The sequence below is a fragment of the Brachycentrus maculatus genome, unplaced genomic scaffold (genome assembly GCF_059751285.1).
Source record: "Brachycentrus maculatus isolate JH-2025_06_01 unplaced genomic scaffold, ASM5975128v1 h1tg000786l, whole genome shotgun sequence".
Classification (NCBI taxonomy): domain Eukaryota; kingdom Metazoa; phylum Arthropoda; class Insecta; order Trichoptera; family Brachycentridae; genus Brachycentrus; species Brachycentrus maculatus.
The window spans coordinates 1-15,499 of NW_028281514.1; the positions used below are offsets into that span (position 1 = coordinate 1).

At 36.4% G+C, this 15,499-nt stretch overlaps 2 protein-coding genes across 2 annotated transcripts; both read right to left on the reverse strand.

Moving 5' to 3' along the window:
- Positions 1 to 501: 501 nt before the first annotated feature.
- On the reverse strand, positions 502 to 6,809 carry LOC148300207 (uncharacterized). Its single transcript, XM_088275106.1, has one exon. It carries the CDS (start codon positions 6,522 to 6,524, stop codon positions 5,103 to 5,105), a length of 1,422 nt encoding a protein of 473 aa, XP_088131232.1. The 5' UTR covers positions 6,525 to 6,809; the 3' UTR covers positions 502 to 5,102.
- Positions 6,810 to 14,285: 7,476 nt separating this feature from the next.
- LOC148300208 (zinc finger X-chromosomal protein-like) lies at positions 14,286 to 15,489 on the reverse strand. Its single transcript, XM_088275107.1, has one exon. It carries the CDS (start codon positions 15,355 to 15,357, stop codon positions 14,800 to 14,802), a length of 558 nt encoding a protein of 185 aa, XP_088131233.1. The 5' UTR covers positions 15,358 to 15,489; the 3' UTR covers positions 14,286 to 14,799.
- Positions 15,490 to 15,499: the final 10 nt, after the last annotated feature.

Here is a 15,499-nt window from a genome sequence, read left to right on the forward strand (position 1 = left end):
TTACCGGTAACCCTAGTAAAATCAGCCTACAACTTACCTCGAATCTGTGAGGCGAAAATATTATATCAATATACCGTGTAAACTAACTACTAGTAGTAAAATCAGCCTACAACTTACCTCGAATCTGTGAGGCGAAAATATTATATCAATATACCGTGTAAACTAACTACTAGTAGTAAAATCAGCCTACAACTTACCTCGAATCTGTGAGGCGAAAATATTATATCAATATACCGTGTAAACTAACTACTAGTAGTAAAATCAGCCTACAACTTACCTCGAATCTGTGAGGCGAAAATATTATATCAATATACCGTGTAAACTAACTACTAGTAGTAAAATCAGCCTACAACTTACCTCGAATCTGTGAGGCGAAAATATTATATCAATATACCGTGTAAACTAACTACTAGTAGTAAAATCAGCCTACAACTTACCTCGAATCTGTGAGGCGAAAATATTATATCAATATACCGTGTAAACTAACTACTAGTAGTAAAATCAGCCTACAACTTACCTCGAATCTGTGAGGCGAAAATATTATATCAATATACCGTGTAAACTAACTACTAGTAGTAAAATCAGCCTACAACTTACCTCGAATCTGTGAGGCGAAAATATTATATCAATATACCGTGTAAACTAACTACTAGTAGTAAAATCAGCCTACAACTTACCTCGAATCTGTGAGGCGAAAATATTATATCAATATACCGTGTAAACTAACTACTAGTAGTAAAATTAAATACTTGAGGCTCCGGTTTTTTTTCAAAAAAATAGAATTGATAATGTGTATCAGGTTATTTATTTTTTATTTAAAGAGTATTTCACATAATTTAAAATTAATCCAATTAAAAAAAAACATAAGCAATAAAAAATGTAAAAAAACTTACCCTTATACAAACAAAAAAAAAAAAAGATAAAATTTGGTCATTTATTGAAGAATTTCCAAAAAAATTCAATTAAAAGCGTCAAGTGGCTAATGGTGAGCTCGGGTTCAGTTGTCTATCTTATGTAACGCTAATAAGTCAAAACTCAGATTGGCCATACCGAGTGAATGATGTTCATGGACAGTTCATTGGCATGCGCCAATACATACGCCGTCCACGAACACCATTCACTCGAATGCATTAAGTGGTTAAATGATTGTCAGTGTCAGTTGAAACTGTCAGTTAAAAGATATTTATAATAAAACCACACACACCCACCGGCTGTAAAACTCAAAACACAGTAAGGGACATGTTTTTTGTAGTATGTTTTTTTTGCATTTTTTGACTAGGTAGATTCTACTTAGTCCAAAAATGCAAAAAAAACGTACTACAAAAAATGTCCCTTGCTGTGTTTTAAGTTTGGACAGCCGACACTTTTATGCTATAATATATCTCAGAAAACTTATTTGTAGAATTAGTAAGTAAAAAAATATAAAACTGATTTTGATCATGCTAAAATTTACAAAACTGTATGACATTCTTTTAGTTCATAACGCGTTCATAAATTTGTTGAAGCGTATCATTATATAGAATGTATGTGATGAGATCAAAATTTACCATAAGTATATCTAATAACAAAACTGTACTCAGATTCCTCCCTTCAGGAAATTGTAAATTGCACTTGGACTTTGTCTCCCCTTTTAATTGGCTGTTCACTCATGCTCGTGTCCATGTAGAGGCTTGCGCACTTTACCTCAAGGTTTGAAATGAAAACAAATAAATAAAAACATATTTTACATATGCATAAATATTTTTAAAAAAAAACCTAACTGTGATTTTGATATGATGTAATATAAATAAATATAACAATTTTTTGCTGTAAAACTTTGTCAGTTGGCTAGTTGGCAAAGGTTCACCTCGGTTTGGAATAAAAATAAATAAAAACATATGTAAAATATATGCATAAATATTTAAAAAAAAAAACCTAACTGTGATTTTGATATGATGTAATATAAATAAATATAACAATTTTTTGCTGCAAAACTTTGTCAGTTGGCTAGTTGGCAAAGGTTCACCTCGGTTTGGAATAAAAATAAATAAAAACATATCGCTCACTCCTTTCAAGAACGTCATAAATCAAAAAACTTGATTTTTCAGGAGAACGTTTTTAAAGTTCAAACATAAAATACAATGTATTAAAAATAAATATCAAGCCACTTATAGAACTTTTTACTGCGCAATAGATCTTTTTAGGTAAAACCTGAATATTTTTTCTCCTTTTGAAAAATATTAAGTATATTTAAAAAAATAATTAAACAATACCTTTTCTTCAAAATGCAAAAATAACACTTTCTGCCCTGTAGCGGGTAAATATTAAGTTAAAAATATGGCGCTTTTGCTGGGATATAGTACATTTTCTAGGCATTAAGAAAACATGACAAACTCAAAATTGACGAATTTTGATTTATGACGTTCTTGAAAGGAGTGAGCGTAAAATATATGCATAAATATTTTGAAAAAAAAACCTAACTGTGATTTGATATGATGTAATATAAATAAATATAACAATTTTTTGCTGCAAAACTTTGTCGGTTGGCCAGTTGGCAATGGTTCACCTCGGTTTGGAATAAAAATAAATAAAAACATTTTTAAAAATATGAAGAAAAAAATAACTATTTTACTTCTACATATTGATGAGGATGTAATTTAAATCTCTTTTGTAATTTAAATAGATTTACGTATAATTTACTCCTCATCAAAATATATATGATAGGATATATTAATGGATTTTGATGAAATGGAAATTTTAATATAACAAACTTTTTACTGCAAAACTTTTTCAGTTGGCCAGTCCAACAAACAAAAAATTGCCATATTGATACACGCTTAATGACGTCAAATAAACAAAGTCAACTAAAATACAAGTCCAGACCAAACCAATGTCGGGTTGTAGTTCAGTAGTTAGTGTTGCGGACTCTGACGCAGAGTTCCGGGGTTCAACCTCACTCTACCATAACTTGATGCCTATTTTTAATAACAGACCACTTAGGCCTACAAGAATAGTACAAATTTTCAAATATTTGTGTATATAATAAGAATACAAATTTATCTTTTTTTAACACGTTGACTGCCATGGAATTTTTAACGGTTCCGGTCTAAAGAGCCAATTTGATTTAATCATGTAATGTTACTCAAAACTTTTATTATATAATAGTACAAAGTAATAATCAAAAAGCTTAAAAATAAAACTTATGAATTATCTTGTAGTTGGTTTATGTAATATAAACCTCTTCATGGAAGCCAATTACGAGATAATTGGTGAACAGAAAGGCTTCGGTCTGTCATTACTGGTCGAACAAATTAATTTGTATGCTGCAGAAGGTATCGCAAAATATAATAAAATCCATATCAATAAAGTTTTCACAGTGGAAAGACGTTAGCGCTGCAAAAACAAATGTTTTTATTGCACTTCTTTTACAAATGGGCTCTTGTTCTTTTCCTTCTAAAGAACATCACTAGAGTAGAAACAAAATATATTTTGAAAAATTTTGGCATTCATGTATGAGTCAAAATATGATCTGAATGTTATTGCGGCATTTTCACTTTGTTGATAACTCAATACCATTTTCTGACAGATTATATAAGGTGCGACCTATACTAAATGATATTATGTGACAAAACTATGTGCCAAATAAAAATATTTATGTAGACGAAATTGCATTTCTGCCAGTACTTAAAAAATAAAACACAAATGCGGTGTCAAGCTGTATGAGCTATGTAAATCAGATGATGTTATTATGGAAATAAAAATTTACAGAAGAAAATGTGAGAAATCTGATAATTTAGGTCACACTTCTAATGTTGTCTTATACATACTTACTTGAGGACTATATGGATGTATATAGTATACATTGATTCTTTTTATAATTCTGTAGCTCTTACGTAATACACAAAAAGCTTATGTGTGTAGAATCCCAGAGATGTAATGAATCGAAAACTGAAAAAAGGAGGGTTTTTTGCCAGCAAAATGGTCCAGTTACTATATGTAAAAAGAAAGTCAAGCAAAATGCCTTTGCCATTTCAAATATGCATATTGTTGAAATGGTAGAGGTATCCAATCAAAATTAAAAATGTTCGATGAAACCAAATATAATTTAGGACCACAATCTAGGAACGTCTGGCATTGATCGTTTTACACATCTCTAAGAAAAACAATTTGATGGCCAAAAAAGGTTGCTTTGCATGTTATGGAGATATATCGCTCACTCCTTTCAAGAACGTCATAAATCAAAAATTGTCAATTTTCAGTTGTGCATGTTTTCGGAATGCACAGAAAATGTACTACATCCCAGCAAAAGAGGCATATTTTAAACTTAATATTTACCCGCTACAGGGCAGAAAGTGTTGTTTTTGCATTTTGAAGAACAGGTGGTTTATAATTATTTTTTAAAATAAACTAGTTATTTTTCAAATGGAGAAAAAACCTTCAGGTTTAACCTAACAAGATCTGTTGCACAGTAAATAGTTCAATAAGTTGCTTGATATTTATTTTTAATAAATTGTATTATATTTTTAAACTTTAAAAACGTTCTCCTGAAAAATCAAGTTTTTTGATTTATGACGTTCTTGAAAGGAGTGAGCGATATGTATATGAACTATTCCAACAATCAACTTCTTCTAAAATATTTATAAACTTTAGAGAAACATTCGCCGACGTGTTGATTGAACCCCAAAAAACAGGATCAAGGGCTTTATTATTTACAGAGTATTCCACCTACTAAAAAAAAAGCGTCTGACAAAGCCATGCCAATTTTTTTCAAAGATAAATACCGGCATGAAACACATTAATTACTTGTCTAATTTGCCAAGAGAAGCCGTCACTTTACGTGGAAGATTCTTTTGAAAATTATCACAAAACATAAAAAATTATTTCCTCGTATAAACTTTTTCTTTTTAAATTTTCTGATCATTTAAGCTTTGTTTCAAACCTGATTTTTTATTGTTTCCTGAAACTATTAGTTTTCTCGTAGCTTTACAAATATGGCAAGTAATTAAAGGACGGGATAACTCATAGTAGGCGTCGTGGGCGAGAGAACAACCTACGAGATATCTAGTAGTTAATTGACAGTCAACGTATTAATAGAAAAAATGCATCAAAATTTTATATTTTAGTTATCTTTTATTGGGTGAAGATTCATCGGAGTGAAGAGTATTAACATGTCGAGAGAGATCGCTATTGCGAAAGAATCCCTTAGAACAATAACGACATATGTGCGGAGTTTCTGTAGAGTGCATTTTAAGAGTATGGAAATCCAGCATGTTCCGTTTGGGGAAAGTCTTTCCGCAATCTTGTACAGAACACTTGAACTTGTGCGCGTTGGTGTGCATCGTCAGGTGGAAGGAGAGACTACTCTTTTGGCGGAAGGAGCGCTCGCACATGTGGCACGCATAAGGCGACCCGCCCGCGTGCTGCCGCATGTGTTCGCGCAGGTCGGATGTATCTTTGCGGCACACGACGCAGCGTCCCGCACGCTCTGAGTGCATTTTGCGGGCATGCGTCAGCAGGTTGCTCTTCATGGAGAACTTCTTGCCGCAGTGTTCGCACACGAAGGCCTTGTCTGCGTGCGTGAGCATGTGTTGGCGCAGCGCGTAAGGCGACTTGACGGCGCGCCCGCACTGCGGGCAGCGGTGCGCGCGCTCCCCCGAGTGCACGAGCGCGTGGCTCTTGAGCGAGGAGGCGTGCGCGAAGGTGGCGCCGCAGCGTTCGCAGGCGAAGGGACGCTCGCGCGTGTGCACCACGCGGTGCCGCCACATGGAGGAGCGCGAGGAGAAGCGGCGGGAGCACGCGCCGCACGCGTACGGCTGCTCGCCCGTGTGCAGGCGCCGGTGCTCGATGAGCGAGCCGGACTGCGCGAAGCGGCGCGGGCACTGCGCGCACGCGAAGGGTCGCTCGCCCGAGTGCGTGCGCTGGTGCACCACCCAGTCGCACTTCCGCGCGAACACCCGGCCGCACGCACGGCACGGGTACTCCACGCGCTGCTCCGCCCCCGGATGGCTCCTGGCGACGTGCTTCTTTAGACGGGCCGCCGTTTCCGATACGTGTTGGCAAATTCCACAAGCGAATTCCGAGAAATCATTTTTAGATTTTTTTATTTTCCCATTCTTTCCTTTTCGTGTGATTTTTTTAGTTTTCCTTTCGGTTTCGAAACTAAACCTCGCGTCCGAATCACCGCCTTCATCGACACTACTCGAGATGTCCGATTTTGCGGACTGAGAATTACATTCTTCTTTGATTTCCAATTTGAATTCTTCGATAACTTCGGTTTCGGCTATATCTAAACCGTCGATAATCTTGCGTAAGGACTCGTCGGATGTTCGGCACATTTTTACAAACTTCCAGACGTTAGGAAGTTCGACCGTGCACGATTGACACATATTTTTGGGAAAATTATCTACATCGGAAATTAAAACACCAGTAGAGAAAGTCAACATCTCGCTGAATTTAATATCCCATTGATGTGCTTCGAAAATTGACGTCCCATCTTCCGTGTTACATAGACACGTTCTACAAGCAGAGTTCATATTTATATCCATTTTAAGTTTTTATTGATAATTAATAACATTACAACATGATCTAAGATTGTTTGACATTGACATTGATCCGACCAAAGACTACAGATGACTGGTTTGGTTTGCAAAGATGGTTTGTTTGATGACATGAGCGCCGGGCTCCGTTCGTTTCATTAAAACGGTCATCACACGATCACTGGATTTCAATAGGGTAAGTAGGTACCAACTAACATTCCCGTCTCTTCAAAGAGGAATAGTTCAGATGCTAGTAGATAAGAATTATGTCCTGAAACACGCACTCAAAATAAAAGACTCAGTTTGTAAAATCAAATCATTTCTAAAAATTAAAAAAAAAAAATTAACCGACCTTTCAGTACCTACCGAAATCTAAAAAAAACTTTATATTCTCGAGAAAACGATGTTTATTTTAATACCTTGGTGAATTGGATTGCATTAGTGAAATCGAGCAGTCGAATTCTCTGGAGTATTCTGTAAAAATTAAAATTCACTTTCATTTATCCTGAAGATGAATGTTGCACCGAGACTCGATTCTCTTTATTTCAGGCGGGATTACTGTTGCCCAGATTCCGAGCAACTGCGGCAAAAATGGAAATCAGAAGGATGATTCTTTTTTTTCTAAATATAAAAATGTATTTGTGTTTTTTTCTATATTTACACAAATATTTAAATTTTATACTATTTCCGTGAGCCTAAGCGGCTCATTATTAGAAATAGGTATCAAATTGTGGTAGAGTGGGTTCGAACCGAGAAACTCTGACTAGTCCGCGACACTAACCACGGGACCAGAACCCGACACATTCCTTGGCAAAGGAAGCCGTACTTACTGGGGACCCGGTACATGTGAATGAACTAAGCGTCACGACCTCCTCTTTAAAAATAATATTGAGAAAAAATTTCCAGGAATTTTTCAGGACTTTTAGGGTTCTTCTTCTTCATCTAACCCTTATCTGCACCTCAATGGTGCATAGGGCACTGCACCGTATAGAAGCAGTGTTATCTTGATCGTTAAATACACGAAGGAAAGGTGATCAGCCTTCCACTTCAGGTACCAGTCCAGGGTCATATTAAATAAATATTACTGTATACTGAAAAATCACTAACATTTATTTTGACCCTCTTGGGAATCGAACCAAGCATGGTAGCCTAGCGCACTAACTACTTCACTATGGAGGCGAACTTTTAGGGTTACTATGCTAGAAATACCGCGATTCAAATATAAATAATTCAAAAGTAAAATGTGTCTGATAATTTATAAACACTGCTATTGTTTTATCTTTGGTGCGACGAAAACATCTCATATCATATATATATATATATATATATATATATATATATATATATATATATATATATATATATATATATATATATATATATATATATATATATGTATATATATATATATATATATATATATATATATATATATATATATATATATATATATATATATATATATATATATATATATATATATATACATATATACATATATACATATATATATACATGTATACATATATACATATATATATATATATATATATATATATATATATATATATATATATATATATATATATATATATATATATATATATATATATATATATATATATATATATATATATATATATATATATATATATATATATATATACATACATACATATATTACATTTGTATCAATTTATTGCATATTCTTTATTAATCTTCACATGTAAAAATATATCTTCTTCTTCTTCCTGGCTACATTCCAACTTATCGTCTTTGTAGACTGCTGGGGTCAGCTCTCCTCGTCCTCAGGTTATAGGTCCTTCTGTCATGGACAACGTCACCTAGGCCATGTCTTCGAACCACGTTTTCCCTTTGCAGCATCCATGAATTTTTTGGACACAACTTACTTTTCGCGGTAACAAAATTGGTTTACTGTGCTTTGTTTTTCTCGTTTCTCTTTAAGTATTTTTGTAATGTCAACTTTTATGATATTATAACAGAATTATCATTTACTTTAAATATCGATGTATAACTTATTGAAAAAAAACCTAATAAAAATCGAAATTTTATGCACAACCCTGATGCAATCCCTAACATTCTGTTCAAAATGTATCTGATACTTTTATAAATCATGACATCAGATCTGATGGATCTGGTATTTCTAAATAAAGAAATGTATTTAATAAAGAGAGGCTTAGGATGACATATCAAGCTCTAGCTCAATCAATCCTACAGTACGCGATAGTCGGTTGCGGAAGGGTTTTCCAAGTTCATTTGACATTTCTAAATATATCACAAGAAAACCATAAAAAATTATCCTCAAAACCTGTCCGACTACTCTACCAAAATGCTTTCCCAGGAATTGAAAATACCAACTTTAAATAAAATGTGTAAAAAAAAATCTCTAATGCTGTGAAACGCGGTGGAATGGCGCTCCAGTACTTTTTTTCAGATATTTTTTTTTAATTTTCAAAATCAATTAGACGAATCAATGTTTGTGCTTACGTAATTACAATATACATTTATATAATTCGTCAAAATGATAAAATATGGAATAGTTATGAATATTTAAATGATATTTGAATATATTTTTTTTTAGTAAAAAGCTTGACATGAAGTGAGTTCCGGGATATTTTTTGTTTAAAAAATAAAATTATTACTTAAATATACTATATGTTTGATTTAAAGTTAACCCACAGGCAAAATAAGGCTGAAATTAAATCGCACTGCCAAGCCAAAGAAGAGGAGTCAGGTCAACATTGTTAGGCTCAAGGAGACAATGTCTTGGCTTAACTATGATATCGCCGTCAGAGAGGGACTCTAGCAGCAGCATTCCGATGATAATGACCCTATGCATAACATCAAAACAGCCATAGTTACGTCAGCTCAAAGGGTTCTCGGAATAAAGCCGTCAAATCGACCCAAATTTTAGTCGGATGAAACGTGGAGATTAATAGAAGAAAAGGCCAACTTAAAACTCTTAAAAGATGTGGAAACTGACCAGGGTAAGATCGAATGTCTCCGAGCGCAATATAAGTGGAAGCACCTGGCTGTCAAAAGATCCGCAAGTCGTGATAAACGCCGTTCCCTGGACACACAAAAAGCAGCAGCCAAACAAGCAGCCTGTGGAAGTGATACTTCTAATCTTTTTAAAATTACGCACCGAATCTGTTACCACTGGGCCTGCGGTCCGCAGGCCCAGTCCGGGGCCCGAGCGGCCAAATCGAGTCTGAGCCCGATTGTGTAAAAAGCATATGGAGAGATCGCTTCTGCCGCGTGCTAAATCGTCCACCTCCGTTAGACCCTCTTAGAGCACACAATATTTCACAAGCACACCAACACATACCGAAATTATATCAGCTATTAAAAAGCTGAAAAACGAAAAGGCGCCTGGTGTCAACAAAATACATCCGGAATATGTCACGAGTGGCATGGACGCTAACCTCGACCCCCTGTATCACCTACTTTCAAAGGTATGGAAAGAGGAAAGGTGCCCTAAGGATTGGGTGATCCGCTGTTGTGTGAAAACTACCGTGGCATTACTCTTTTAAGCGTTCCTGGAAAAATTCTGGCACAAATAATACTGGCAAGAATCCAACAACCAATAATGCGAGTCCTCAGAGAGAACCAAGCGGGCTTTCTACCAGGCAGGGCGTGCGCTGACCATATACAACTTACGATGCCTGTTACAGCAAAGTAACAAATGGAACTACGCCGTGCCTGCTGTTTTGTAGACTACGAAAAAGCTTTTGACAGCCCGCACAGGTCATCTCTTTGGAATATCATAGAAGCATATGGAGTTCCTGTCGAAACTGTGGCCATTATCAGGGCGCTTCACACTAACACCGAATGCTGCGTTAGAATAGATGATGTGTGCAGTAAACCTTTTGAGGTCTCTACTGGGGTGAAGCAAGGCTGTGTACTAGCCCCGTTTCTCTTCATTATCATGTTCGACTGCATCCTACGAATGTAAATTCCCACGGATCGAGGAATTGCAGTGAGTCCTACTCAGAAATTATGCAATTTAGAATATGCAGACAATGCAGTTCTAATAGAAACATCGATCAGAGCCCTGCAAGATATAATTGACTCCCTTCAAATAAACTCCGCTCGGTTAGGCCTAAGAGTGAATGCCAAAAAGACCAATGTCATGTGCAACCTCAGCAAGATCAACATCTTACTTGTGAGTGTCGAGCGCTTGTTCGAGTCGACACCTTCAGATACCTTGGAACACTCATGGTGGAGGATGGTAGTGTCCAGAAGGAACTGAATGTACGGCTCGGAATGGCAGGAGCCATATTCAATAAAATGCTCAATGTCTGGGACTCACTGCTTTACTCGACAAAAACCAAGTGTCGTCTCTTTAATGTCTGCATCCGAACAGTGTTGCTGTATAGATGTGGGTCGTGGCACCTCACCAAAGCTCAAAGCAAAAAACTAGCAAGTTTTGAAAATAGGTGCCTGAGGCGAATACTGGGTATAAAGTGGTATGACTTCGTCAGGAATGACGATGTGAGGAGAAGAACTCAACAGCCCCTCATACTGAAAGTCCTAGAGAGGAGAAGGTGGACATGGTTGGGACATGTTCTTAGAATGCCACCTGAGTGCATCAACCCCTCATGTCTCTTCTTCCAACTCCGAGGATTCCGGCGCCCCGGAAGGCTGCTGACAACCATTCATCGACTATACTCAGCGGAACTTTGAGATGCCGGACTGACGTGGGAGGCAGCCAAGGAGATGGCGCGTGACAGAGTGACTTGGAGACGTCTCGTATTGGCTATATGCTCCACCTTAGGAGCGAACATGGAAAGAAGAAGAAGATTTTAAGTTTACTAATAAATTGTATTTAAAATTCAGTTATAAATAAAGTTTGTAAAATGAACTGACAATATATACTATACAGTTATATACAGACTTTTCTTCTATAGCTGCAGAATTACAGGAGAGACAAATAAGGTCTAAAAATATTTTACTACTGAATATTCCTGAAGCAACTACCAACGCCAGAGCTGCTGAGATAATTGAAGATGAAGCCAAAGTCTCCGATATAGTTAACAACTTCAGTGCTGAGGACAGGCCAAAGGTTATAAAAGTCCAGAGGCTTGGGATCAAAAACCCGAGTAATAACAGGCCATTAAAGATTACTCTAGACTCATGTGATGAAGTGCAATTATTCTTCATGAATAGAAATAGACTACCGAGTGGCATAAGGTTAAAAAATTGTATCACAGACATGCAGAGAGAACATTTAAAAAAATTATGGGAGGAAGTTGAAACAAGAAAAAAGGGTGGTGAGATAAATATCGGTATAAAATTTATAAATTCGATACCAAGGATATCAAAATTTGCACCAAAAAACTAAAAATCCCCAAAAAACCAATCGTATCGTGCTACTATCAGAATGTCAGAGGTATCAATACAAAAATAAAAGAACTTCCAACCACTGCCGCAACCCTTAATCACGACGTTCTACTTTTATCAGAGACTTGGCTGTCACCCAAAATGAAATCATCCGAACTAGAATCGTTCAATATTTTCAGATGTGACAGGAGTAACCTTTCAAGCAATAAATCACGAGGAGGAGGAGTAATGATATGTACCTCAAATTTACTTAATTCGGTGAAGATTACTTCTAAAAACAAAAGTGTCGAACATCTATTCATAGAAATCAAGAACCTAGCCATCAAAATAATTCTATGGTGTGTATACATCCCACCTGATTCCGATCACCAGAAATATAGAGACCATATTGAGGACGTTCAACTGATCCGTGCACGGTATCCTAAAGCTAAACTCGTGCTAATTGGAAACTACAACCTTCCCGAATGAATTTCTTAAAAGCCGACTACCAAAGGATGTCTGATAGTTTATTCTCGACTGATTGGTCATTTCTCGATAGTAGTGATGATATTAACACACATATTGAACAATTTTACTCCATAATTTATAAAGTAGTTGAACAAAATGTACCAGTAGTAAACTATAAAACAAATCTTTATCCCAAATGGTTCACCAAAGAATTAATTAACATTATTACTGAAAAAAAGATTGCTCATTTAATTTTTAAAAGAACGAATAGCGTAAATCATTATAGTATATTCTCAAAATTAAGGGCACAATGCAAGTCTCTGTCATTAGTATGCTACTCGAATTATATACATACCGTTGAAAACTCAGTCAAAGACAATGTAAAAGCATTCACTAATTGGAAATTCACTAATTCAGTGCGTAATGATGACTGTGGTTATCCCGACACTATGTACTTGAACGGTAGATCCAGTGACAATCTGGAAATAATAGTTAATCTATTTTCAGAATTCTTTGGTAGTGTGTACGACTCTACAGCACACACTTATACACGATCCACTGATATTCTGGATTATTTTAATTTACATACATGCTGTATACACCCTGACAGTATCAAAAGGAAAATTTTAAAACTTGATTGTAAGAAGTCCCCTGGTCCACACAATATTCCTAATATTTTCTTAGTTAAATGCATGGAATCACTAATTGTTCCCTTATATAAATTGTTTAATAATTCTTTGTCAACAGATTGTTTTCCTAAATATTGGAAAAAATCCTATCTTTAAAAAGGGAGACAGAGGCAATGTGTTAAATTATCTTCCAATTTCTATTCTTTTTGCATTACCTAAACTTTTCGAGTCTCTTGTGCTAGATGCAATTCAACCTGAAGTATCAAAAGTAATATCAACTACACAACATGGATTTACTCAGGGCAGATCTACAGTTACTAACCTATTAATATACCAAAACTATATAATTGAAGGTATAGCTGGAGGGCATCAAATTGACTCTATCTATACTGATTTTAGCAAAGCCTTCGACCGAGTCTCTCATCATATCCTTCTCGAGAAGCTAAAAGCGATGGGAATAACAGGTAGTTTTATAAACTGGATCGACAGCTATTTATGTGAAAGAGTCTTGTGCGTGAAGATTAAAGGCATTGAATCTTCACCTTTTCTTGCTAAGAGTGGTGTCCCACAAGGATCTCACCTTGGCCCTATTTTATTTATTTTATTTGTAAATGATATTTCTAGTATATTTCACGATGTCCAAACACTTTTATTCGCTGATGATCTCAAGATTTTCAGACTTATCAAAACTCCTGATGATAATTTTACTCTTCAAAAAATCTTGATAAACTTCAATTGTGGTGCTCTAGGAATGCACTTTATCTAAATCATGAAAAGTGCCATATCATGCGATTCTTTAGAATAAAAAAGCCATTCATTTTTCAATAAAGTATCAACGGGACTGCCTTATCAAGTGTCCAGAGGATAAAAGATTTGGGAGTCATCTTTGATGATAAATTGTCATTTGCGGCGCTGCAAATGACAATTTATGCGCATATCAGTGAAATGGTAAACAAAGCATCTAAAACTCTTGGTTTTGTGATTAGGGCAATAAGGGATTTTAAATTAAGTCCCTGTATGTTGCCCTAATCAGAAGTCAGTTGGAATACGGCTCCACAGTCTGGTCTCCTCGTTATGCTATACACGCTGACAGCATAGAGAGAGTGCAACACAAGTTCCTTAGATATATATATATATATATATATATATATATATATATATATATATATATATATATATATATATATATATATATATATATATATATATATATATATATATATATATATATATATATATATATATATATATATATATATATATATATATAAATATATTTTATTTATTTATTTATTTATTTTTTATTTTTTTTTTTTTTTCTATCAAATTTATTAGTTCACACACACAGTGACGTAATATAAAAAAAGGTTTTAGATAATATTTTACATTATATTATATTTACAGGTACAACAAAGTCAAATATAAGGTGATTTTTAAGTTCTTTACACTTCACATTGGACAGCACTTTATACGCATCTTACCCTTATTTCTACAAAATGGTGCATAGGGCCTGCATCTTATAGATGCAATGTTATTTTACATGAAGGAAAGGTGATTAGTCCTGCGCGTCAGGTGATTAGTCCAGGGTGATATAAATAAATATTAGAGTGAAATATCACTATCACATAATCTCACTTGTTTTGACCCCCCTGGGAATTAAATCCAAGATCTCGAGCATGGTAGCGAAACGCGCTAACTAATACATTATGAAGTAAATAAAAGTGTCAATAACATAACACCCATCACATTTACCGAAAATAAGCTGTACAATGATTGCGGCACTTATATAAATCTTCGACCAAAAAAAATCGGAGGTTTCATTTATGGCAAGCGGAGGATCATATTTACGGAATGAATGGAAAATTGGGATGATGTATTTTAGAATGTCTTTTCAAATCACCAATTCTTAAGAAACCCTTAGCGCAGATCTTACAAACGAAAGGAGTCTCACTGGAGTGATATTTCAAGCGGTGAAAATCCAGCAGATACTTGAGAGAAAAGGTTTTCAGACAGTCCTCCTGCTCACACTTGAACTTGTTGGCGTTGGTGTGCTTGTGCATGTGCACGGAGAGGCTACGGCGGAGGGAGAAGCCCTTGGAGCACAGCGGGCAGCAGTAGAGCTTCTCGCCCGAGTGGCGGCGGCGGTGCTCCGCCAGGTCAGCGCAGTGCCGCCCGCACTCGGCGCACGTGCCCGAGCCGTGCCCGTGCTGGCGCCGCACGTGCGACGACAGGTTGCCCACGGTCGAGAAGGCCGCGCCGCACTGCTCGCACATGACGGGCTTGGCCACGCGGTGCAGGCTCAGGTGCTTGTTGAGCGTGTTGCGCGACTTGACGGCCTTGCCGCACTCCTCGCAGCGGTAGCGCTTCTCCTCGCTGTGCACCAGCCGGTGCTGGCGCAGCATGGAGCGGTCCTTGAAGGCCTTGCCGCAGCTGGGGTCCGGGCAGCGGTAGGGCCGCTCGCCCGTGTGCGTGCGCCGGTGCCGGATGAGCGAGCCCAGCTGCGTGAAGCAGCGCCCGCAGAAGGAGCACACGTGCGGCGCCTCG